The sequence below is a fragment of the Nelumbo nucifera genome, chromosome 7 (genome assembly GCF_055504915.1).
Source record: "Nelumbo nucifera cultivar China Antique chromosome 7, China Antique-T2T, whole genome shotgun sequence".
In the NCBI taxonomy this organism is placed as follows: Eukaryota; Viridiplantae; Streptophyta; class Magnoliopsida; order Proteales; family Nelumbonaceae; genus Nelumbo; species Nelumbo nucifera.
The window spans coordinates 27969851-27996837 of record NC_142655.1 but is presented as its reverse complement, the minus strand read 5'-3'; the positions used below and the strand labels follow the sequence as shown (position 1 = coordinate 27996837).

General features: G+C 36.6%; 2 protein-coding genes across 4 annotated transcripts in view; one reads left to right on the top strand and one right to left on the bottom strand.

Moving 5' to 3' along the window:
* Positions 1 to 5779: 5779 nt before the first annotated feature.
* On the bottom strand, positions 5780 to 10381 carry LOC104593377 (RAP domain-containing protein, chloroplastic). Its single transcript, XM_010253150.3, has 3 exons — positions 8241 to 10381; positions 8054 to 8136; positions 5780 to 6159 (listed from the first exon to the last, which is right to left on the bottom strand). Exons 1-3 carry the CDS (start codon positions 10015 to 10017, stop codon positions 6067 to 6069), a joined length of 1953 nt encoding a protein of 650 aa, XP_010251452.1. The 5' UTR covers positions 10018 to 10381; the 3' UTR covers positions 5780 to 6066.
* A 10850-nt stretch (positions 10382 to 21231) lies between these two features.
* LOC104593378 (uncharacterized) overlaps positions 21232 to 26987 on the top strand; it is a 40418-nt gene continuing 34662 nt past the window's right edge. The window contains exons 1-3 of one of the 3 annotated variants that reach the window (XM_010253153.3): positions 21232 to 21451; positions 21616 to 21647; positions 22646 to 22684. In XM_010253153.3, the coding sequence (XP_010251455.1) occupies positions 21381 to 21451; positions 21616 to 21647; positions 22646 to 22684 (142 nt within the window). In that variant the 5' untranslated portion in view covers positions 21232 to 21380. The remainder of the gene's footprint in view (positions 21452 to 21615; positions 21648 to 22645; positions 22685 to 26987) is intronic. The other 2 variants (XM_010253152.3, XM_010253154.3) reach the window with 2 other exon arrangements.

Sequence of the window (26987 nt, the reverse complement as noted above, 5' to 3'; positions counted from 1 at the left end):
AGTGTAGTCAATACCATACATTTGGGAATATCCCTTGGCAACCAGGCGAGCTTTCAACTGCTCTACACTATCATCAAGAAAATACTTAACAGTGTATACCCACTTACAACCTACTGCATGTTAGTTCTAAAGAGCAACTTGCAGACATTTTCTTTATAATTAAAAAGGATCACTTTCATTAATAAAACTAGTGCAGTTACAAGCTTCCTTTGGAGAGGCACGAGCTGCATCCTCTCCTACCAGTAGGAATAAAGACAAAAGATAGAAGACAGGTTCAGTCTACAATTGAGCCCAATACAAACTTTCCCTATCTACCCCTTGCTTTGCAAGACCATCAGCCATAGAGTTTGCTGACCTCCCCACCCATTGTATTCTTACAATCAAACTTCTTGTTAGGCAATTGAACTTTTTAATTTCATTCTTAAAACACCACACTACAGATTCCAGATTTCGTAGCCAGCCCACTACTACCTTGGAGTCCCCTTCTATTATCATCTGTTCCACACCTATCTGCACTGCTAATTGTACTCCCTGGATAGCGGCAGCAAGTTCCGCCCTAGTAGAGTTTCCAACTCCTATGGGTCCTGAGAAAATAAGGATCACATTTCCACTCTCATTCCTCAATACCCCTCCCACCCCCAACGGACCAGGATTACCAAGACTGCTCCCATTGAAATTCAGCTTCAAGAATCTTTCAGGAGGGGGGTTCCCAAGCCATGTTCACTTTAGTTTTTTTGGATGAACAATTAGCCACTACTAACCAATTCCTCCACACATCATTGAATGAGAATTGATGGAATAAATCCAGTGATTTTAGCCATAAGATCACCCTATTTAGAATGCACTCATTCATCTCTTCTGGGCTTCTCTCCTTCTCTTGGAAAATTCTGGCATTCCTTTCTTCCCACACCGACCAAATCAACGCTGCTCTTGCACACCTCCACATAATTCTTCCTCTTCTATGCCACCAAGGGAAGAAAGCAGGATCAAAGAACAAACTTGCATCTGCTGGCCTAACCAACCCGCACCCAAACAATGAGAAGAGCCACTCTCATAACTCTGCAGTAAATGAACAAGATATTATATGGTTACAGTCCTCACCATGTGACCTGCAAAGAATACACCAAGAAGGTGAGAGGTAGAGAAAAGGTCTTCTCTTTTGTAGAGTGTCAAAGGTGTTTATTTTCCTATAATACACTTCCTAGCAAAAAGCCATAACCTTAGGGGGAATAGGCCTGCACCAAATTTCCTTAAAAGGGAAAGGTTGGTTGGGGGTAGACTGAGTAATGGATTTAAAAAAAAGAAGTGCATGAAAAGGATCCACTCCGCTGGGGTGTCCAAATCCGAGTATCATGTTCAGAAGGGTCCAAACATACCGTATCAAGTAGACTTAGCAGATTTGTGAGAGACACAATTTCCTCTTCCCTTAAACCTCTACGAAACCCAAAGTCCCAGTTTGGTGTTAATGGGTTATTCATAATGGAAAAAAACTTTGACACAACATGCTTTTTGTACCTTGAAACAGAGAACAAAGAAGGGAAAAGGTCCTTCAATGGAACCTCTCCCATCCAAGTATCCTCCCAAAATAGGACTGAGTTACCATTGCAAACATCATACCTAACAAAAATGAGGAATTAAGGAAGAATGCCATGAATAGCTTTCCAAGGTGTTGCCAAGGTTGCCCGCCGTGATACTCCAGCATCCCATCCATTTTCTGAGCGGCCATGAATACTACCCACCACCTCATGCCAAAGTCTCTCTCTCTCTCCACTGGCCACCTCTATAGCCACTTCCCCAGCAATGCTTTATTTTTTTTAATCAAATTCCCTAACCCCAAACCCCCTTCCTCTTTATTCCAGCAAACCACCTCCCATTTTATCAAGTGACCCTTTTTACTCTCCCCTGGCTCCCAAAGAAAGTCTCTCATCAACTTCTCTAGCTTCTTAGCTTCCCTAGGTGGTATCCTAAACATAGACAGGAAATAGGTTGGTAAGTTAGCAAGTGTGGCTCTTATCAACGTGATTCTACCCCCCAAGGATAAGTAGTTTTTCCTCCACGAAGTTAACTTCTTTTGGAACCTCTCTACCACTGGACACCAAAAGCTACTCTCCCTAGGGTTTGCCCCTAACGGAAGACCCAAGTAGGTCATAGGCCAAGACGAGATAGAACAACCTAAACTTCTTGCTATAAACTCCACCTCCCTATCCTCCAAGTTAACACCAGCTACACAACTCTTTTCGAAGTTGACACTCAAATTTGACAACCTCTCAAAGCTTCTAACCAATTCCTTGAGATTCCTCACTCTCTCAATATCATCCCCATCACAGAAAATCAGAATATCATCTGCAAATTGGAGATGGGTGACCGAAATACCATCCCTCCCTATTTTCCACCCTTTAATCACATCTTCTCAATCAGCCTTTGAGATCATTCTACTAAGCACCTCTGCTATTAGAGTGAAGAGGAAGGGTGATAGAGGGCCCCCTTGCCTGATACCTCTACAGGCTGGGAAGAAGTCCTTCATCATTCCATTAGCCAAGACACAGTAATACATCCATAAATCCAACTACACCACTTATTCCCGAATCTACAATTTCTCAATACTTCTACCAAAAAGTGTCAATCCACCAAATCGTAGGCCTTTTCTAAATCCAACTTACAGACAAAGCCTCTTCTTTTAGATCTTCTCATATCCTCCACGCACTCATTAGCAATTAGGATCTGATATGCTATTTGTCTCCCTTGTACAAAGGCTCCTTGTGCTTGGCTTATTAAGGATGGGAGAATTTCTTTAAGCCTCAAAGACAACACCTTAGTCAAGATTTTGTAAATGCTAGTTACAAAACTAATTGGCCTGAAGTCCTTAGGTTGGATAGCATCTGATTTCTTAGGGACTAAGGCCAAGAAAGTGGCATTGGCTCCCGGACTTACTATATGATTCTCTAAAAAATCCTCAAAAGCAGCACAAAAATCTTCTTTCAAGATGTCTCAGCAATCTTGGTAGAAAGCCATGGTAAATCCGTCGGGACCTGGCACCTTAGATCTATCCATCATAAACACTGCCCTCCTGATCTCCTCTTCTTCAATATTCCTTTCTAACCACCTTGCTTTTTCTTCCTCTAATCTCAGCCATTCCAAACCTTCCAAAGGCACCCTCTCATTCAAAGACCTACTATAGATGGATTTAAAATGATTTACAAAGGTCCTGGCTATATCCTCTTGGTTGGTAACTACCTGCCCTTCTATTTCTAGTCTAGCTACTAAGTTCTTCCTCCTTCTACCATTTGCCAGCTCATGAAAGAACCTAGTATTCCCATCCCCCTCTTTAATCCGCTTGTGCCTCGACTTCTGCCTCTAGTAAATCCCTTCTCTGAGTAAAACCTCTTCTAGGTCCTTCTTCAATTGTCTTCTTGATTCTCTATCTTGTTCACTCAACAACCCTTGGGCTTCCTTTTCATCCAATTTTTCAATTTGTGTGACCAAGCTCAACTTTTGTTCCTCCACCCTACCAAAGTGATCTTTATACCACTCCTTCAATTTGACTCTTAGTCTCTTCAACTTCTGATGAAATTTAATTCCTTTCCACTTTATTCCCCTTAACTCCTCTTCCAGCAATCCTTCACTATGCTTTCAAACCCAAGATGAGTTAACCACATATTCTAAAACCTAAATGTTTAGGTCCACTAACTAGGGATTCCACACCAATCTTGATGGGACAATGGTTTGATGTGACCCTAGGCAAAGCTCTAGAGACCAAGTTCCCCTAGTAGTTTTCCCATTCTAAGTTGAATAGAAACCTATCCAGCTTTGAACACAGCGGATTATCTTGAAAGTTGTGAATCTAGCTTGCAGCAGTGGAATTTCTTTTAGCTCGCAATCTTCTATAAACCCATTAAATTTCCTCATACTTGTTGTAAATTTGTAATTGACTGGACATGATTGCTAGATTCCTCTAAGTATCTTGTGACATTAAAATCCCCTCCCAGACACCAAGGTCCATCCCATAAACCCCGAATTGCATATAATTCCTCTCACAATTCATTTCTTTCTCTGTAGGAATTAGGGTCGTACACATTGGTCAACACCCAACAAAATCCATCCTCTACATTCTTGAATTTAATGGAGATCGAGTATCTACCCACTAGCTCCTCCACAGCTTCCACTACCCCATTCTTCCATACGGTGACAATTCCTCCCAAGGCACCCCAGGATGGAGCCGAGGACCAACTAACACCCCTAATCCTCCAAAATCCTCTTATCCATCTTCCATCCAATCCAGAGAGCTTCTTTTCTTGCACCATCACAATGTCAGGCTTCTCTCTTGTGAATAAATCCTTTATTACCCTCCTTTTCCTAGCACTCCCCAAGCCTCTCACATTCCAACTGATAATCCTCATGGGCACACTTTCAATAAAGTCCATCCTGAAGTCAACTCCTTACCTAGAGTTCTTCCTCCTCTCTCCCCTTCCACTAAACTCAATATCAGCCTCAATGTCAAATATTAGTCGTTGCACCTCTGTCCTTTTCTTCTTTCTATGTTCCCTTTTCTCCTCTTTTTTTTCCTCAGGTTTCCTTTGGTATGTTTTAACTACTTCCTTTCCCACCCCAAGGTCAACCTTTTGATAATCTCTTCCTGTTTCAGAATTCAATTCTGTCCTCTTATCTTCTTCTATTTCAGCCCCCTCTCCTTCCTCACTAGGCAATCCCTTCTTCTGAAAATTCCTTTCCAAGTAATCTTCCTTCAATCTAACTTGCAGACATATTTACAAAAGGCTTACATCACTCGCGGCACGATGACTTATGTGACAAGTTGGGCATGATTGATATCTATGTCCCAACTTGAGGGGGAGTGTTGAATATGTTAGTCTTTTCTTTAGTTTAGTGCCGCAGGGGCACATATGTAATTTTACCTTCTTTTATTTTAAAGTGAGTCGCCCTAATATAAATAACAAAAAGGATGGTGCCACCAGCTTATGTTTTTTGACTCCAAAACTTTTCTCTCTTCTCTCTTCTCTCTTCTCTCTTCTCCCTTCTCTTCTCTCACTGTTCTGATACTCTGTTGTGTGTTTACCAAGAAAACAGAAACTTTGTAAACCAAATATCATTGATGCATCTTATACAGGCCTACTGACATAAATTGGTGCCACAAGGTTGCAAAAGGACAAGTTGATTTCAATGACACAAGCTTTTTGATGCTTCAACGATGACTTTTGAAAGAAAAGATGGGGTATGGATAGAGTTTCACTACCTGATTCTAACTCTTTAATTGAAGTCTAACCAGTCAAACAAGGAAGATCATGCAACCCATGGACTTCATGAAGAATCAGACATAAAGAGAAAACAGACATTGCAGAGAAGTTAAGGACCAACTATTAATTTGGAAAAGAGAGTCCAACATCTTTTTACAGAAAAATGACCCCCCCCCCTTCTAAGGAAGCGAACATTAGCTTGCACAGACACAGAAAGCAATCATGTTAAGAAAATACAAAATCTAAAGTAGTTTACAGCATATTTTAAGGGAGTGAGGGCCATATTAGGTATCCAGAATTACTCTCTCTTCAAGGATTTGGAGTTGCTACAGTGATGGGATTTTAGTTCAATCTAGAGGTTCCAAAGCTTGGCCTCTTACAAAATAGATACTTCATTCCAAAGTAAGAAAAGTAAAATCCATCATCCCTATAAAATCTCTAGCTTTTCTAAGTCAGTATTGCTTATCAGTCTAAAGTTTGATTTTTACTTGGCAAGGGCAATACACTAGAAATGGAAATACTTCACCAAATTTAATGCAACCACAAAATCTTTGCGAACTTGATGCTTCCAGAACCATACATTACATTGAAATAAATGAAGAAATGAATATTTGAGCAAGAGTAGGAGACTTGAGAAGAAACAAATAATTATTTGAATCAGATATTTGGGTAAAAGAATTTACTCCTTTCTAACCAACTCCTTTCAATGACTAACACATTTCACGTAGCAATTTGATTATAGTGGCTGGACCCTCTACATATTCCTTGATTTCATTGGATCAACTATCAATACTTCTACCTCCTCTATATTTTGTATTTATATAACATTTTGATGGTGTTTGCCTATATGGTCATCAAGAATTTTCCTTAAGTAGTTCAGCTGCTCGAATTCACCTTGAAGCTCCTCCCACTGTAAGAATGATAACAATAAGAAACTCACAACATCAGCCATAATATAAATAGAAGAATACTGAGAATTAATATGCACAAGAAGAGCCACCAATCCAAGATGTCACCCACTGATCAAAAAGTCCATGCTTATTCAATACCTGGGTGGGTAAAATTTGAAGTAAAGGCATCACCAGCCCCTCCCTCATAGCTCATTGGTATTAACTACAATAATTATCATTCAAGCTATGAAATTTATATTTGTTACATCTACAAGCTGTCTAAAACTTATTAATAACATATTCCCACTGAAGATACTTCTCCCACATGTAGAGGATGTAATGACATCAAAGGCTCATAATATATAAATTTTCCATTTTATGGGCAGAAATCAAAAACAATTCCTCATATTTATCTCTTTATCTCCATGCTTAAATAATTTAGACTTTCTATCTAGGTTTTTGAAGTAAAAAAAACAGACACCAGTTATGATTTTCCTTAGTTAAAGAACAAACTTCATTACAATATCCACAGCAATGTTCCCAAGCTGTCTGTAAGTGTGTTGTGTATTGTGTGTGTGAGTGTGTGTGTGTGTGTGTGTGTGGAGGGGGGAGAGGGAAACAGTTCCTTGGGTGTTTTTAAATGCCTAAGTGAGAACAGATATCTATGTTCCACTTGATGGGGATTTTAGTGATATTGACATATAACTCAATAGGGGAACTTTTGTACTTTTATTGGTTTTACACCTTAGGACAAACACAAAGGAACTCAACCCCAACTGAACAGCAGCAAGACCCACATCAGATTCACCCCAAACCAAAAAAGGTAAAAAAAACACTACCCCACTGAGAGCAAGATTTCAAACCCTGCCCCTCCTAAACGCCTACAAAACAAAACCACCATTCAGACCTTGACCACATCCGCAAAAACATCAGCAACTACCTATTCAGGCCTTACAATCACACTTCCAAACCCCAACCCAGCCTCAAACCCAATTACTTGAATGCTAGAGAATCAACTGCCGTAAGTTTGCCACCTCTCTTCTTAAAAATTTCTAGCTTTTTCACCTTCTTGGTAGGCCCTATGCCAAACATAATTCCTCTCAATCTGGCAAACACTTTTGAAATCGGAAAGATTGCTAACACTTAATCTTTTAAAACACTTTACTGCATTAGGATTCTTCTTAACCTCTTTAACAGCTTTAACACTATCATTAATGCTGTCAAACTCCAACACAACATTCTTTTCAATAGTCTTGAATTCTACTCCCCCCCCCCCTCTCAAGAAGAATAAACCCAGTGTTTTACCCACTTCCACTAACTCTCTACTATATGTGTTTCATCCAATGTAACTTCATCCTCTAGATTCTCTTCCCCTTTAACTTCATACTCATCTTCCTCATTCTCATTTAATGGTCTTGTTCTGTATCTTCATTTCCTACTAAACATCTTAGCACAATCCAACTAGGAGGGTGCAAGTGAGTTTCCAATGGACATAAAGGTCAGCTAATAGTGTGGCTGATGCTTTAGCAAAACAAGGGGTGGGGAGAAAGCAATAAAAAAATGAAGATTATTGATAAAAAAAAAAGACAATACACAGATTTGATTCTGCAAGAGGCCCCTTTGTGCTGCCAAAGGTTAGGACCATATCCAATCTTCCCAAGACCCCAGATGGCTGGGACCAACATTGGGCAATGGTCTTTAGAAGTATTGGAAAATGATACTTAGTTCTAGAAAAATGAATATATAACATGACATCAACATAGTAAATGTATACTTGTATCCATACTCATTTGTCTGGATCTCCAGAAATAGAGATTCATGCCTCCTTTTTCCATATCCAGTTTGTGTATTAACAGTATCTAGGTGTCTTAAACGTTATTAAAGATGTTAAAGCATTTCCTTTTTGGAACTTACTTCTTGATAAGACAAAGACACTAATTTCCAACCAGCAGCAGTAATATACTGGCGCTTCAGCATGGTGTGACCTAAGGGGGTCCCTGCAGGGTCAATGGAGATAAAAGGATAAAAACAATGTTCAGAGAAAAATCAAAAAAACTGCTAAAGCTTAAACTATGAAAATATTTAGGTAAAAAGAGAACACCAGAATTCCGTGAGAAGTGAGTCGGTCCATCAATCTCCAGAGCAACCTTTTGATCAACCAAGACTGCATCCAAGGTATATCCATCTACAGCATATTCTCTAACCCAATCAAGGCCCGTGCTGACAAGAAGGCGAGCCACTTCCTTTTGGAATGAAGAAGTTGTTTTCTGATTAAACCTCTTAGTTTTCCCAATCTGTACAATTTTCTCCTTCAGGTTAGACTTCAAAGATAAGTCAAGCTGTGGGTATTCAAGCTTCAAACACTGGTTCACAAGATGAACCTGAGAAGCAAACATGATATCCTCCCTATACTGCTCTGAAATCCTTTGCTCCTCAAATTGGCTTAGAGTCTTCCACAAATTGGAGAAGAAGACCCTATCCATTTGTCCAAGAACAGCATACGACCATGCTATATTACCAAGTTGATCCCTAGTAAAATTGAGTACAGGAGAATCTAAAGACTCCTCCAAGGTAAGATCCTCCATGCTTTCCAGGCTTCTTTCTTCTTCCAAGAAGTATTTGAAATTGGCTGCATTTCCAAAAGCATCATCAAGGGAGTTCAATAAAAGGTCTGCTGGCTCATAAAGAGAAGCAAAGGCCCACAAAACCTGAGCAAGCTCTTGCTCGGAAAAAGTATGAATTATATCTGATGCCCTTCTGGATAATTCTGAAAAGAGTTCTGAAGCAGAGTGCTGCATTGAAGCAAATGCACCTGCTAGATTAGCAACATTTTGTGAATTGAAGTCCTCAACTTTGGTTACTGCCACTTCTGCAACTCTATCCATTTCTGACATATATAGTAGCTCACCCCCTATCTTTGACAATGCCCAGGCAATATTGGAGATACCCTGAGCAGAGCATTCGGGTAATGCTGCCATCGCGATGGCCACAAGCATAGACATCTCTCTTTGACGAGCAAATGCCAACCTATGACTTCTTATCATACAGACGTTCTCCATGTTTTTAGCAATTCGGTGAAGGGCAGTTGCAATGTTCAAAGGGGTGAGAGGGGATGGGTTCAATCCTTTCCCCACTGCTAAGATTGTCTCAGTAGATACTTCCAGTACTTCTTCTGCAGTCTGTGCTTCTATAATTGCTTTATTCAAGGTTACTTCTTTCTTCCTATCAGAGGGTCCAGAGAACTGGGAGAGCCTTTGCACAAAAGCATCCCTTGCTTTCTCCTTCCTTTCTTCGAACATACCACCTGCAAGCATACTCACTGTCCTTCTAAGGTGGCCGGTACCATCTGCAGGGTCCATATCCTCCATATCAAATTCTTCATCTGAATATTCTTCTGTTATCTTGCTTCTAGTACTGATCTTCTCTGTGTTGCTCCGCTTGTTCTTGTTCTTGTTCTTCTTATTATTAGCAGTAATTAAATCTTCCATGGTATGAGTCAAGCCACGTGCCTCAATGGATTTCAATGCAACCTTCCTTGCCCTCGCACACCAATCCATCCCTTCGGTATCATCGAGCAATTTCGACTTTTGACGGTTTCTCTTCTTAGGGGGCTGGAACCCTAATGGATCGAGCTCCCCAAGAAATTCCAACTCCCAGTCCATGTCATGCTCTTGCTGATCCTCCTCTACACTTTTAACACCAACCGAAACATTCCATCCTATGTTTCTGCAATTCCTTCCGAGAAAACCCAGCTCGAGTTTCCTATAAGAAAGCCCATATCCCAATTTCGTTATTGGAAGCTTCTGAACTCTTTTTTGAGCAAAATTCAGCGTCTGCAAGCATCTCTGAGGCACAAATGTATTAAACAACCCTTCCATTTTTACGAAGAGAGAAACGACAACTTGAAGGACTCAGAACCACTGGGGACTAGCTCAAAGAAAAGACTCTCCTCTCACACCCATGAAGGAATATAATCAGTTCTGGAAAAATAAAGAGAAAAAGAGAAATGACCCAAGAACAAGAATCCAGTTGTTACAGAGAACAACGGCAAAATCTCGCATAACCAGAAGCAATCCAGTTCCTACAGTTGCGAAATAACGGCAGAAGTCTTACTATTACCACATCTTGGCATTGAATTTCTAGCCGTTGCATAAATATGAGATGAAATGGAGAGGAGGTGCTTTGATCCCTCGATCACTCTCTCTCACTTATCTTGTTTCACTGCATGAAGAGATTACCAAAAGTTCGGGTCGGGATAAGCGTATGTAGCCAGCCAGCCGTCTGGTTGCAGCATCACTTGCCACGTTTGCATATTCAATAATTCATTGGATTTTTTGAATAAAAAAAAAATATGATAAATTACAAAGACCACTTGTACTATGGGCTCAGTGACAAAGTCCCCACTGTAATTTTTTTTGCGACAAATTGCGCCTGAACTTTAACCGTTATCGTTAACGTTCTAACGGTTAAATACGAAAAAAATTTCATCCGACTGTTTATAATTTTTTAAATGTCCAAACTACCCCTTGTCACTGTCCCCCTTTTGCAACATCATGGCTATAGCGTCACGTTTATTGTCCATGGAGACATTGCACCTTGTATCATGGTGTCAGTGACAAAGACCCTTCCCCTTCATTCGCATTCCGTCAGATAATTTCGAAAAAGATTTTTATCGACGGTTTAAAGTTTTCTAAATACCCAAACTACCCTTGTTCTCCCCTAATGTTGTACCGACCCTATTACGTCTCATCTTTTAGGATTGTTTTGTTCATGTGCCATGACAGAATTCATAGACAGGCCCAACTCCGTTGCCGATGCAACAAGGCCGGAGCTTCGGATCTCCGACATCTCTCGATCAAAATGCAACAATATGATCCATAGTCAAGCTGGTTGTCAGTGCCATGACGGAATTCTTTGATAGGCCCAACTCCGGTGCCGGTACAACATGACCGGAGCTTTGAATCTCCGACATCTCTCCACAAACATTTGCTCCTTGGGCTTCGCATTTAGGAAGAAAAACGCATGTTGGAATAAGCCAGCCAAAAACAAGTCCTGAATTAATTTTTCATGGAAAAGCCATACACATTTAAGTTAAATTATTGAACAGAAGCTGATTGATCATGTGACTATGATCACTTGATCCCATCAACTATGTGTTCAGAAGGATTTCACAGTCAACTTGAGTTAAATGTGGGGTATGGGCCATGGGGTTAAAACTTAAAAGTAGTTGATATTAAACACGTTTATCTTTAGTTCTTTTGCCTTCTCCGGCAACCAGATTGAAGTAGAGGTCAACAATGTTGAGGCAGTTGTCATAACACAGGGAAGAGCAAAGCTTCTGTATGAAAGAACGGGACAATGTTTCTGAACAATATACAACAAGACCTTGGTGCAAAGGAGGGGGATCCTTCACGCCGACCAGCAACTGATGACCGGTGATAGAACCAGATGGTGGGTTCATGCCTACCCGACCGATAGCGCCCTGTTCCACCGGGACTTTGCCATGGCGATGACATAATTCGGAAGACTGGCATTGGTGGTATTGTTAATGGCATAGATGTTCAGGAGTGGAACCCAACCATAGACAAATATATCAATGTTAAATACGAGGGTTAGACTATGATATGGAAAAGATATAATATCCGAAAGCAATTGATCAATAAATTGGAATCATAAACGTGATAGCCAATCAGGTGTTATTTATCAAAATTCATGAATGATTTTGATGGGTCATAACTCTTTCCATATCATTTATACTACAACTATAAGGAACTTTCAAACCACCCTCTCTCCCATTTATTTGACAGTTTCTTGTTGCAGGAATTGTCATTTCCAGGTTATGGATGCAAAGCCTCTTCTAAAGGAAGCACTTCAAGCAAAAATCGAGTTGCATGTGGACCGAAATATCCCTATAATAGGCTTTATCGGTAGGCTTGAAGAGCAGAAACGTTCAGATGTTCTCCCAAATTCATCGGAAAGAATGTCGAGATAATAGTCCTCGTAAGCATCATATAAGGGCAGGTCCGACTCAACTCCGTTTGGGCAGCCTTCAAATTCTGACAGCCCCATTTGGGCAGGTCCGATTCAACTGTTCGAATATCGTACGACAGAAGGGGGAAAATGAACTACCGAACTCTGTTTTTTATGTCTTTCTCGGTTTTATTTTATTGCCTCTTAAGGTAGGTCTCTTTCCTTTGCAGGTAAATATGTATGGGAAATTTATTTAAGGGGTATTTTTTTCCCATTGACCAACTTTCCTATGTTCTTAGGCCATGTTAAAGTTATCCTTAGGCCATGTTTGATTCGCTGCTCTACGCCTTATTCTTTTAATTCTTGCTTATTCCAGGTAAGAATGGGCAAGAATAAATCACATTAGAGTGTTTGGTTACAAAATTATTACCAAAGGTCACATTCTTCTTAGAATGAAAAATCAGCTTTGTAGCACAAAAATAGAGCAGCTTGCGGCATGAAAAATAATCATGCCCCATCTTGCTCATTTCATTATTTGAGGAAACTTTGCCTACAAAACTATTGCCATAAATGTTTACTTTTACGAAAGCACTTTTACGAAAACACTTTTATGAAAGCACTTTTTTGGAAATACTTTTATAAAAGTACTTATATAAAATCACTTTTACGGTAGTACTTTATAAAAGCACTTTTACGAAAGTACTTTTTTAAAATCACTTTTATAAAAGTACTTTACTAAAGCACTTTTATGAAATTACTTTTATAAAAGCACTTTTACGAAAACACTTTTACAAAAGCACTTTTATAAAAAGTAATTTTATGAAAACACTTTTATAAAAGCACTGTTACGAAAGTACTTTTACAAAAGCACTTTTATGAAAGTACTTTTATAAAAGCATTTTTACGGAGTACTTTTACGAGAGCACTTTTATAAAAACACTTTTATGGAAGTACTTTTACGAAAGCACTTTTATTAAACTTTTATGAAAGCACTTTGATAAAAGGACTTTTACAAAAGCACTTTTATGGAAGCAATTTTATGAAAGCACTTTTACGGAAGTACTTTTACAAAAGTACTTTTAGGAAAGTACTTTTACAAAAGCACTTTTACGAAAGTACTTTTATGAAAGCACTTTTACAAAAGCACTTTTTATGAAAGTACTTTTATGGAAGCACTTTTACGGAAGTACTTTTACAAAAGCACTTTTAGGAAAGTTATAAAAGCACATTTACAAAAGTACTTTTATTAATTTTACAAAACATCTATGCCAAGTGGTGAACATTGACTGTTGAAGACCTAGGCTAGCAGTTTGTGAATGCCGACACGACTTTTTTTTTTTTGAAGAATGAAAATAAGCAACATAGGACATTTGTTGGTATGAAAATCATTCATTTTTAGGAAAAAAGTGTTTGGTTCATAACAATATTTTCTCATTCTATCTATTTTTACCAATTCTTTTCCATTTTAGAATTTCATCTTGGGTAAAAATGAGAAAGAATGAGAATTAAACCAAACATGGCCTTACTTTCCTAGGTAAAACTTACCCATCTCTCAAGTGGATAAGTAACTTTCCCACCTAGGAGAAAGTTTTACAAAACCTAATGGGACCATTTTACCCATTTTAAGAGTTACTTTTGATGGCTAGAAATGTCATTTTATTATTTACCTGGGAATCCTAAAAATCAAAAGAACATGAATAAGTGCACTTACCCAGGTAAGTTGCACTGTTACAAACGAATAAGGCCTAATGAAGAGATTTTTTTAAAACCGAACTCTATTTTTATAATGAAGAGATTTTTTTGTCAGTTAGGTTTTATGAGAGAATGGTATAAAAAAAAAGAAGGGACAATTTCTTAAACTACCCTTATGGTTTAACTAATTGACTAATTCTGTCCTTATTGTTTACATATTATCTTAAAGTACTCCTATTGTTTCTAACAATTGTCTAAAACCTCCATTGCCGTTAACTTTCCACCACACTCTGTTCACATGTAACACTACATGACTGGTAATTTTTTTAAAGCTCTTAAAATACCCTTCTTATGAACTATTCATCGTCCTCAACCTTGAGACGAAGAGCAAAGCGGTGGTGACAAAAACCCCTTCTCCTTCCAATTAGGGGTGTCCATGAAAAAATGAAAGACCAAAACAATGAATAGAATCGAGAAAACCGAACCAGAAAATGCAGTTAACTGAACTGATTGATTCAGTTTCGATGTGGTATTTTTGAAAAAATGAAGAACTGGTTCGGTTTTCAGTTAACCTACAGTTAACCAAACCGACCGGTATATATATTTATATGTATATTTTATATATTTTTAATGTATGTCACATATTTTCTATATATTATATATAAATATATATTCATTATATATAATTATATGCATATATTATATTTATAATAATCTATTTATAAATATATTATATATTATATATTATATATTTTATAATATATTATATATTATTTATAATATATTATATATTATTTATTATTTATTATTTATTATTTATAATATAATATTATATATATTTATATAATATATGATATAAATATAAAAAATTGAAAAACAAAGAATCAAACCGGTCAAAAACTGAAACCGGCAGACCGATTAATTGGTGGTACCGGTTTGGTTGGTTTGGAGAAATGGAAAAACCGGTGGTACCGATTCGGTTTGCAAAAATTTCCCATGGTTTGGTTAACCGTATCGTGGACACCCCTACTTCCGATTCCTCTATCTCCTCTCACTTATCCATCTTCCCTTTCTCCCCTCAACTGGAGCAACTTAGTGGTCAAACTCTAGTTTTCTCTAAAGCTACTATGCAATCATTTGGTATCCGATGTAATGAGAAATTGTTTTTTATGTCACGGTTAGAGGTGAAAAGGCTATGCAGATGCAGCTTCTAGATTGATGTATTTGCGTAAATACATCCAGAAGTACTTTTTACCTTCTCAATAAACTTGATTCCTTCTAAGAACTAATGTGTGGTGAAGTAAATACAAATGGAATGGATGGAAAGTTCAGTAAGTTGAATGTATGAGTAATGTGTACAGATTTAACTGCTTTAATGAAAAAGGTGTTGATATAGTTGAATTATGATATAGAGAGCCATCCTAAGACAATGTTTGGTTACAATGCAAATAAATTTGCACTGATGCAAAACTGTGGTAGTGCAAATGATTTGAGTGTAAATTCCAACCTATTTTTGTTTCAAAATTTAGTTTATTTTGTTTGATTGCATTACAAATGAAGTAAATTAAGACATGAATCAGAATAAAGCAAAACCCAAAACAAAATTAAATGAGAATTTGCATTTTTTTTCATTTGCACTCTCATGCATTTGTACTAATGCAAATAAAGTTGCACTGCAACCAAACAGAGCCTTATGGTCTAAATCTACTTCAATTGCCATGTATTTAATGTCTTTTTTCATGGCTCTAAGTTGGTAGAAATATTTTTCATATCACCAAAGTAATACCTTTGACAGTTAAAGAAGAGGGTGGTACTGAATTCTTTCTTAGCAAATTTATGATTGCTTTTATTCTTTTACAGTTTTGCAACCAACAAGCTTCCTTTAATCAAATGAGGGTATTTGACTACAACACCTTGAAGATAGTTATGTGTGTAGTTTATCAAGATCATGCTGCTTATATCCTCAAACCCATCCTTTTCTTCTTCAACATCTCTAATTGCTGAAACCCATTTCTCTGGTATCACCATCTCCTCACCTAGATAAGAAAAAGAGGGCAAAATTGGGTTTTTAAAATATTATAGTAGTCACATGTGAATAGAATGTGAAGAAGAAGAACTAATAGGTGGGAGGTGCTTGTCCTATTGTTATAAAACTTATGGGTACTGTGAGGAATTTTGCAAACAATTAGGGAAGTTTTAGTACTTTTCCTAGAACTTGGCAACGATTTGAGAGATTTACTAAAAAAGTTTTAAATGTGGTTGTGCATATGGTAGTTTAATTTGTTAAACTAGTTTTGGAGGAAGTTTTATGGTTAATATCTCCTCCAATCTTAACTTGGTTCTTGTTAATTTTATTTTATCTACCAAAAGAGGCAATTCCAAATATGATAAATCTTTAATATTTAACTAGCGAAGGGGCCTGCTTCACAGGGGCTGGAATGGAATTGTAATATTGTTATTTGCTACATTAAAGACAATGGTTTCTTAATAAGAAACTTGCAATTATAAGTACTTAAGTCTTGAAACTCATATAAAGACTTAAAAGAGATCATCATGTGCTTGTTTTTTAAATATTGCTTCAGCAAAGCATCTCATATAAAAGAACATGATCATATAGTGATAGTTCTGATTTCTCCTTCATAGTTGTCCTTTGTTTCACACCAATAACTCCTAGTTGACCCGGACGGTAGGACCATTCGGCCCGGAAACCGTCCAAGTAACCAGTTCCATTTTACCTCAAACATGATCCCTAGCCATAAATCATTGAATCAGTCAACGACCCATTGACCCAGGCAGTTTAACCGCCGACCCGTCGACCCATTCAACGGTTTGTGGCCATTTTTTATTTTTAATTTTTGTTGTCAGAATGGGCCATCCGTTCAAATTGGACAGTCAAACTGTCAACCTGGAAACCGGTGGCCAAAATGGTTCTGTTTCTGAGTCATTTTTCCTAGGTGTCAATAATTAGACGAAATAACTTTGTAGTCGTAATCATGGGAAGGGTATACATTGCAAGGGATTCCAAAACCTTGAAAGTTAAATCCAAAGTGACTTTAAACACATAAAAAAATTGGTGGAAAATCCACCAAATTGGAAAAACCAAGGAAAAAACTATAAAATCGAATCCAAAGTTCCGCTTTGAGACGGAGCTAAACTTACATGCAATCAAAGAAAGAAACAAAGCAAATCGTTTTGTAAGAGAAAAAAATGCACAAGAAAACCCAAAGAAAAAACAAAAGGGAAGAAATAAAATGGTGGTAAACCCTAAACCATTTTGGAGGATCTTGAAGAGAAGACCAAACACACACAAAAAAAAGCAGAAAATGAAAAAAAATGAATATACCGCACATGCTCGAATAAAGCCTACAGTAGAAGAAACCTTTGAATAATGAAAATTCAAAAGCATAAAAACCATGGTTTTTGAACCATCGTTGACCTGAATGGATGGACATTTTGGCCTGGGAACCGTCTAGGAAACTGGTTCCGTTTTACCCTAATCTCGGTCATTGGCAAAAAAACCGTTGAATTGGTCAATGACCCATTGACCCGAACGGTCGAACAGTCGACCCGTTGACCCATTCAATGCTTTTTGGCCGCTTTTTTTTTTTAATTTGGAACCATCCAGGCAACTGGTTCCATTTTATCCTAATCTCAGTCCCTGACCGAAAATCGTTGAATTGATCAACGACCCATTGACCTGGGCGGTCAAACCGTCGACCCGTTCAATGGTTTTTGGTCTTTTTTTTAATTTTTGTTGTCAGAACGGGCCATCCATTCAAACCGAACAATCAAACCGTCGACCCAAAAGCTGGTAGCTAAAATGATTCTATTTTCAAGTCGTATGAGTCACACACTCGAATGACATAACACGTATGGTATTTGCTTAATGGACTTCACACACTCAATTTTTTGCTTGTAATTTTTGTTGTCAAAACAGGTCGTTCATTTTTTTTTTAATCGGGAATCATCCAGGCAACCGGTTCCATTTTACCCCGATCCTAGTCCCTGGCCAAAAAACTGTTGAATCGGTCAACGACCCATTAACCCAAGTGGTCGAACCGTTAACCCATTGAACCATATGGCCAAACCGTCCGTTTGAATTGGTCAATGTTTTTTGGTCATTTTTTTTATTTTTTTAATTTTTGTTGCCAAAACAGGCTGTCCATTTGAACCATATGGTCAAACCGCCGACCCAAAAATCAGTGGCTAGAATGGTTCCTTTTTCGGGTCGTATGAGTTACATGCTCGAATGACAACATGTATGATACTGCTTAATGGACCTTACACACTTAATTTTTTGCCTGTAATTTTTGTTGTCAAAATGGGTCATTTGTTCGAACCAAATGATCAAACCTTGTCAAAACGTTATTAACAATATTTATCAATAATAGTAAGTAATTATAATATTTTCTTAAATAATCATTCATGATAGTTTTAATAATATTATTTAGTTGTTTTTAATATAACAATAATTATTAAATTTATGAATAGGATTTATTAACAATACTCATTAAATTAATAATTACCAAAATTAAATTAAATTAACAGTATTTATTAGTAATAGTTAGTAATTATAATATTTTATTAAATAATCAATAACAATACTTTTAATAAAATTTTTAATTTTTTTTAATATAACAATAATTACTAAATTTATTAATAGTATTTATAATTTTAATTTAAAGTAAAATTAAAATAAATATCTATTTATTAACAATATTTATAATAACAATATTTATCATTTTAATATTAATTATAATCACTAATTATATATTTATTAAATTACTGTAATAATAAGAAATTATTAAATTACAATAATAAGCATAAATTATTAAATTACAGTAATTAACTATTGTAATAATCAATAATTACTGTTATTTATAATAATAGTAATTATTTATAATCGGTAATGGGTTGCTCGAGAACACCCATTTCCTATTAATAGGTATATATAAGATGTCAATACTTGCCTTAATAGGATAGGGGCTTTGAAGGCCTTTGAATCTAATGTCAATTAATAATTTTTATGCAATAAATACTAGCATAAGAGCACTTGCTCTACACGTATTCAACTAAACATTGACCACATGTGATATATGGTATTTGGATATAACTTTTTTGACTTCCAATCGATAGATAGATTACATATATAGGATGGATATGGGTGGATTCATATTTGATTCAAATATAAATGGATTGAATTTAGATCATCTTTAATTTGAATATTTTTGAATTCAAATACCCCAACCCTAAACCCCACTAGGGCTAGAAATCCTAACCCATCCCTATCTTTTATTGGGAATGGGGATCTCTGAATTTACCCTGCCTCGTCCCGATCATTTCTACTTGTAATTTTATTTAATTTTTTTTACTTTTTTTTTAAAACCTGCCTAGAACTATATATAATTGGGGTGAAGTGGACAAATACCAAAGTTTTGGGTTTCCTCAAAACCCGCCTTTGACTGAGGTAATGTGGAGCCCAGTGGAGATGGATCAAATTGCCATAGATATAAGTTTTTACATAATTTCAAACATTTCTATTCCCAACTGACCACAAAAGCCAATAAAAGATGGTTATACAAAAATATATTCATAAATTCTTTCAAACTTGACCAACTTGTCCAAGCCTTGCTTGACCCATCCTGAGCTCAAGCCAGGTTCGAGTTGTATTGGGTTAAACTTAGGTTGAGCTTGAGTTGATAAACTTGGTTTTCACCTCTGCTTGGGTCAGGCCCAAACCCAAGGTTTCTTGCATAAGTTGCACCCCCTTGCTTTAGGTCATGTGTAATCCCATTACCTACTGATGACATCAAATGATTCATTAATAGTTCACCCAATTGGATCACTAGAAGTGGTATAATATATAACCCCTGACTTGCTAAGTTCAATGGTTGAACCAAACCAGTAACTTTTTTTTCCTTTTTCTTGACATTTAAGTTCAGTTTGGGAAGAGTGCAAATACAAATATATTTTGTACAATGCAAAAAATTGTATAAGGTATTTCTAAACCTTGTATTTGTACTATACATATTTATATTTCCACTCTTTTCAAACTGAGCCTAATAAGGAATACAAATATAATTATCTAGAGTGCAAAATCGTGTATCTTGTATTATTTTGTATGTATATGCACTATACATATTTGCACTTGTACTCATTCCAAACCGAGTCTTACAAAAAAGTTAATGGGATAAATGGGCTTGGATTCCTTGCTATTTGTCAGGAGGTCATCTGATCATACGAGAATGGATTCAATACTCACAAAATCTGTACTCACATTGTCCTCGTAGTACTTATAGTCATGCATTTGGAACATCTCTATATTTATATATTTACATCCTAAGGAAATACTTAGGATGCATGGCTACAAGTGTTGTCAGGGCGGTGTGAATACAAGTTTTGTGATGACTGATCACCATGTTTTTTGTTATGTGGATGTTTTGTGATAGGCGTTTATCAAAATGCTGTCATGCCATTGCTAGATCAACATTTTTCTCATCATGTTCATCCATACATACTAATATTCACAAAAGTTGGTTTTGATGCATGTGCGCTCCAACTATTGGGGGAAGTTTCATTTTAACGCTTCCCCCAAGTGGCACCTAGTTGTCAATAAATGGTTTATTGAGTATTTTTCTCAGTTTTGAAGACAAATCAAAGTACAAACATTTATTTAATAAACAGAAACTATACCAAACACATATTGAATCTGGATTCCCGATCAGACCAGGCGGGTCAACAATGGGTTTAAAACATTGATGTTGACATCCGATTCATGTCTCCATGATGTCCCATGAGAGTATCTCAAATTGAAAAAGCATAAGACAGAGAAATTGAGCAAACTAAAAGGGAAAATTCCACTTTAGTACCCTAAATTTTGGGGGTAGTGTCAAGTTATACCCAAACTTTCATATGTGTCATCACATTACCTAAACTTTCAAAATGTGTCAAGTTGGTTCCTAGTGTTAACCAACCATCAATTATTTGTTGAAAATGTCAAATTTACCTTCAAAAGAAGACATTATTCATTGTCTTCTACCTTGAGATTGAACCGGTTGAGGTGTTTGAGATTCTAGACTATTGAAGTTATTGTCTTCTACCTTGAGATTTGAAACATATTCTTGTGTAGTTATTTCTTTGCTTTTAGTTATTGTTTCCCTTTATCATATTTCATGTTTTTTTCTCTCTTTTTTCTTTCAAGATAACCCGTTCAGTCTCAAGGTAGAAGACAATGAACATCTTCTTTTGAAGAATAGTTTTAACATTTCCAACAGATAACTAACAATCGGTTAACGGCAGGGACCAATTTTGACAAATTTTCGAAGTCAAGGTACTGTAATAACACATTTAAAAGTTCGGATACTAACTTGACACTACCCCAAAGTTCAGGTACTAATTTGGAATTTTCCCAAACTAAAAACACATTTCTCTCTCCTCCCGTAAGTCCAGTTTCAGCGTCTCAGCTGTCGACAGAGGTTGTTGATCGGCAGAAGAGCAGACAGAGGAAGAAAACCTCCGCTTTCCTTCCTCTTCGTATCTTCTTATTCTTTGCTGTTGATTCTTCATCTCTGCAGCAGAGATGCTAGAAAGCTCTCCCGACTCTTCCGCCCCAACAACCACCGTCAAGCGATACGCTCCTCCGAATCAAAGGCACTTTCTCTCGCTCTCAGTTCCAAGTTGATTTTTTGTTTTTTGAGTTTATATTGATTTATTTCTTAATTTGTCAAGTAATTGCAGTAGTTGATTGGCAGAGATCTGATTTGTTTAGTTTAATTTGTTTTCGTTGTTTTCTGGTGATGTTGTTTGGCATGCAGGAACCGTGTTCTCAGCAGACGCAAGTCTGGAGGTTAGAACCTTTACTAATCTCAATTGCATGGTTTTACATTATTCTCTAATCATTTGGCAGCTGAAATACACTGAGGTTAATAAGATTACCCTTGCCTTTGGTATGCTGTTCTCCACAATGGCGTTTTAAAAAAATAAAAAAAAAGAAAAAAAAGACTCATTTCTTTGACATGATTTATTGATCTGAACTCGGCGCTGATATTGCTTGGTATGTCTTAATTCGATGAATACATAAAGCTTCAAGCTTATGGACAGAGAGCTCCAATTGTACGGAATGAGAGGATTTTATTTATTTGTGTTTTGTATTTAATTTGGACAGTAACTTTCTTTTGGGCCACGCCTGGTATTGGGGGCGGTTTCTATAACTGAATTCACATCTTCGATCACATGTATGCTTCGTTGTCATTGTAGTCCGAGATAAGATTATTGGGGAATTTCTCTTGTCAAGTTGTTTAATGGTGACGTTTACATTGGCATGGAAATGGAGAGGATTGGCTCTGGGGGTGGGTAATTAGATAGTTCTGGACGTGCAACATTCATTTGGTAAGTTATCATTATATCTGCCAATTTGGTACTTGCCTATGCAGGGTATGCAGGCCCACTATTTTAATAAAGATAAGGTAGGTAATAAGCAAAAATTTTCTTTAGATGTATCAATGGAGGATATGGCGTTGCTTCAAAGTAGATGGGATCTAGGGTCCTCAATGAAAAGGAAGGCTGAAATGAAAATAAAGTTTTGTTTACCTGGTCCAAATAGTTAGTGACAATGGTTGACAATAAAAGGGGGTGCTAGGTCCTATTGTAATTGTGTGGTGTAATCTAATCAAATAACTTGGACATCCAAATGCTGATGTATTTCCCTCCTCTCAAAATATCATGTGAGGATGTAGGTTTTCCATTTTTTTTTAATTTCATAATAAAATTTGTGATTTCTGTTGTTGATGTTGTTGGTATGGTATTGATTAATATGCTAAATGTGGGAACTGAATGCAAAGCTAGAACAATGCGGAGATGTTGTAGAAGCAAAAAAGTTTCCAGGTACGTTGGATTAAGATCAAATGCATGCATTGCAATTTTACTGAAAATTATAATAACGATTGTGGTGCAATTAATATCCTCGTTCTCCATTAGAAGAGGATATAATAACAATTGTAGGGATCATTTGTACTGGGCTGTATTGTGAAATGCTATGTTTGCTCTCTTGTAGAGAGTTAAGTCTTTTTAACTCTCTCTGGATTGCTGTACCTATTTCTTTAATATAATGAAATTCTGTTATTGATAAAAAAAAAAGAAGAGGTCTGTGAGTTTAAATTACATTTTGGTGGAAGTTTTCTCAGGGATCCCAAGGTGGCTGGCATGGAGTTGTTTTCTATTGAATAGATGGAAATATCCTTTGGGTATTTTTTAGTGGGCCTATTAGGCAAACTGACCCTACTAAGGACTGAAGTTGTTGCTCTTTTTTTAGGCGCTGAGATAGTGAAACAGCTAGGTCTTTCATCTCTCACCATTGAAAGGGATTTGGTGAACACAATCAGATAGAATGATAAATCACAGAGTGTCCCTTGGAGGTTGTATTACTTTTTGAACAGATCTAGAGAGATTGTGGCAACTTTGCTAACTCATTTTCAGTTGGATCCCTAGGGAATTGAACTTAGTGGATAATAGTAACAATTGGTCCCCCTTCCACTATAACTCATGGTTTAAAATGTCCCTAAATTCCCTAATATTTCCATTTCCATGGTAGTGACATGAAATTTTACCGGAATCAACATATTTGCCAATGAACACTACCAACACTATGTGGGATACAAGAGATAGTATTATAACAAACGTTGGTGTCAATATTGTAGATATCTGGAGTAACAATGTTCGTTTCAAACATGAAATTAAATATTAGTTTTTCTTTGTGTAATAGGTTATTTGGTTGATCTATTACAATCGTTTACATTTTTCTATGAGTTTAAATTTTGCTTTAACTTATTCTATCATGAAGTTTTGAATCATAAGGTTTACAGGACAACTTCAAATCATATTCTTTTGTCTATAAGCTTAGTTTCTTAGCTTCATTTAATGCTTTGGAACAAGATAATAATTTAAAAGGGTGTGCCTATGCTTCTTTTGTCATTTCATAAAATATCATTATACATTTTATTGCATATTTTACAATGTTTCCACCATGTCTGTAATTAATATTTCCATTTGATATTTCCGACATTTCTGACATGTCTCCTATGTTTGGATGACTGACATTTCCATAGACGCCAACATTTTAGATAGCCCCTAAACTAATCACTTATGTTACCTTGAATCAATTATCCATAATGAGGGAGAAATTGAAGAGGATGTTGCCATTAGAATTACAGAAGGGTGGGTAAAATGGAGAGGTGCATCTTGTGTCGTGTGATCAGCATATACCAATGAGACTAAAAGGAAAATTTCATAAGATTACTATAGGATCCATGTTGTTATATGAGACAAAGTACTGGTTAATCAAGAGTCAACAAAAGGCTATATTACCCAATGTTGGTTCCAGTTATCTGGGTGGGGTAGACTGAATATGGATATAGCCTTTGGCATTTTTTGTAAAAAGTGGCTTCTCTCAGACTTGAACCCATGTTCTCATGCTTTTCAGCATGAGGTTTTACCATTTTGTGTCAAGCAATGGCCCCTGCAATCAAAAACATGTTAAAAAAATGGCTGTTAGCTGAGATGGCTTAGTGGAAAGACTAGAAAGGATAGGATCAGAAATAGCACATTAAAGAGGACTTAGGAGTGGCTCAAATTGGTGACTGGATGAGGGAAAGTCAATTGAGATGGTTTATTCATATGTATAGATGACCAATGACTACACCAGTGAGGACCAATTTGGTGCAAGTAGAAGGCTCTAGAAAAGCAAGGGGAAGACCAATGGAAATATGGACTGAAGTGGTAAGAAATGGTACAACGACTTCAAATCTGACACAAAACATGTCTTTTGATAGAACATAATGGTGGGCTAGGATTCATGTAGCTAATCCCAAATAGTTGGGATTAAGGTTGACTTGAGCATTTCTATTGGTAATAATAAAAAATGTTGATAGTGATTAATCTTTTGAATCTGCTAAATATAGAAAACAGGAAGAATAAAGGCTTGACTTTTCCTGGAAGATTAAAAATTTATTCATAATAGGAGAGAAAGGAAATTAAGATTAAACAACCTGATTATTTGGTAGAAAACTAGAGAACTAGGTTTTGCTTTGGCTTTTAAGCTGGGCTGCAACTTGGGCCTGCCAATTCACGCCCATGCACAAACATGTACAAATACACACATATTATACATTTTATTTATGTAAAAATATTAAATGTCCTTGTCTGATTATATATGTAAAAAATATTTGTATATGTATTTATCAGTGGAGTTTGTGCATATTTCAATTAATTCTACTCCTAAATTGTGCTACAAAGCCCAACGAAAGATGGATACACAAAAAATATTCAACAATACTTTCAAACCCGACCAACCTGCCCAAGCTTGGCCCAGCTCAGCTTTTGTTAGGTTAAGCTTGGGTTGGGCCTGTGTTGGCAAACTTGGGCTTGACCTTGGGTTGGGCCAGACCCAAGGCTGTGGTTTGAGTGGCTTGACCCTCAACCTGCCAAAGGCCCGAAGTTGCATCCTACTTTTGAGTTTGGATTGAGTAGTAAGTATCACATTACTGACAACAAGTGAAATTGGTGTTGTAAACTAGAGGCAATAGTAAGTTGGTGATGCAAGAGAAAATGGATCATATCTGGGATTTTATGATTTTTCTTATGTATTTATGCATAGTAGGGATATTATTTTAACTTTCAGTGGCTATTTTTCTGATTATTTGAGTTATTGGCAGTTTTTACTAGTTAGATTTGAGTTGCTTTTCCTAATTACATTGGGATTCTTTTCTAATTGGATTAGGAATTATGTTAGAAAACTAGGGTTATTTTAGTAGGTTAAAGTCATGGTCTTAATTCAAGTAGAATTTGTCTTATTCCTAGTCTTAAGTCAACTTAGATTTGTCTTACTTGAATCCTAAGTCAAAGTCTTAGTCCCAAGTTTGCTAGTATTTTTATTGTTCCTAGATAGTAATTTAGAGTATGAAATCAAGGGAAAAGGGCTGGCCAACCTTCCTTTCTTTGCATATAAATATATCAAAGAATAAAGGTCTAATTTTGTTCTTCTAATTTTGAAGATTCTAATATTCGTGATGGTTCTAATTCCTTCGAAAAGCTGTTAGGTGCTGATTCCTAATAGTACCTAAAGGTATTTATTCCGATAGAAGCCTAGGTTCTTAATTCTTAGGTTGTTTTTGTTCTCTCTTCTTTTCCCCAACGTTGCAGGTTCATCTTGTATTAGATTAGTAGCAGAGCAGTTAATCCTGCATCAAACTGGTATCTGATCTTATGGTTTATCACCATGTTCTTACAAGATGCTGAATGTCACAAGTATACTTCATATGCACCTAGATTGCCAGAGTAAAAAGAAGATGATTTCTACTCAACGATACTTAAAAATATTGAATGACAGCAGAAAGTTTTTTTTTTTTTTGATTGGCAGCATAAAAGAAAGATTGAATATTTTAATGAGATGCAAACAAAAGTCGAGTTTTAAAGCATGAGGTTCCACGTTTGCATCGTCAACTTCAATTTGAATTTGAGGAATCTGAATTTAAAATTGCTAAGAAGAAGGTCCCAATACTAATAATCAACTTGATGGTGTCTGAGAAGATGTAACTAGAACAATTGAAGAAATTAATGGCAACTGAAGAAGAGGTTCATCATCAAGATGTGTTAGTAAATGTCGAAAGTGAGAATTAAGATGTGCAATTTGAAGCCTCAAACTCTAAGCCAGGTGAAGACATCAAAGAAATGTTGTGGTGGAATTGGGCAGGGGTGATAGAGGTAAGAAACAGGTAACTTAGAGCTGATCTTCAGTTGGTTCTTGTGGTTCTGGTTGCCTGTAACAGTGGTTCTTTAGTATATTTTTGAGGTGGGGTCTTTGGACTGCCAGGTTGTGTTTCGTTTTACCTACAATCTGGCTCATTTTTAGGAGGTAGCTAGTTTTGGTCTTCAGCATTTGTACCTTGAGGTTGTTATATCTTCAATTGAGAGGACAATTTTTATAGTTTGTATTACTGAAACAGGGCTTATTGTTTTTGCTTGGGGCCTTGGGCTGAAATGTTCTCTGTTTCTCTGTTTTTCATTTTAATACACATTTATTTTATTATAAAAAACACGTTTTGATGAACTTTTGTTTTTTGTGGTTATGTGGTCCAATTGTGGTTTACAATGGAATCAATAGTTGAAAATTGGATTCTTTGCAAAATGAGAA

Coding starts and splice junctions, on each gene's coding strand:
- LOC104593377 (XM_010253150.3), bottom strand. CDS start 10,017: ATGGAAGGGTTGTTTAATACATTTGTGCCTCAGAGATGCTTGCAGACG. Junction 8,137..8,240: donor TCACTTCTCACGGAATTCTG/GTGTTCTCTTTT, acceptor TTGACCCTGCAG/GGACCCCCTTAGGTCACACC. Junction 6,160..8,053: donor TGTCTTTGTCTTATCAAGAA/GTAAGTTCCAAA, acceptor TCATTCTTACAG/TGGGAGGAGCTTCAAGGTGA.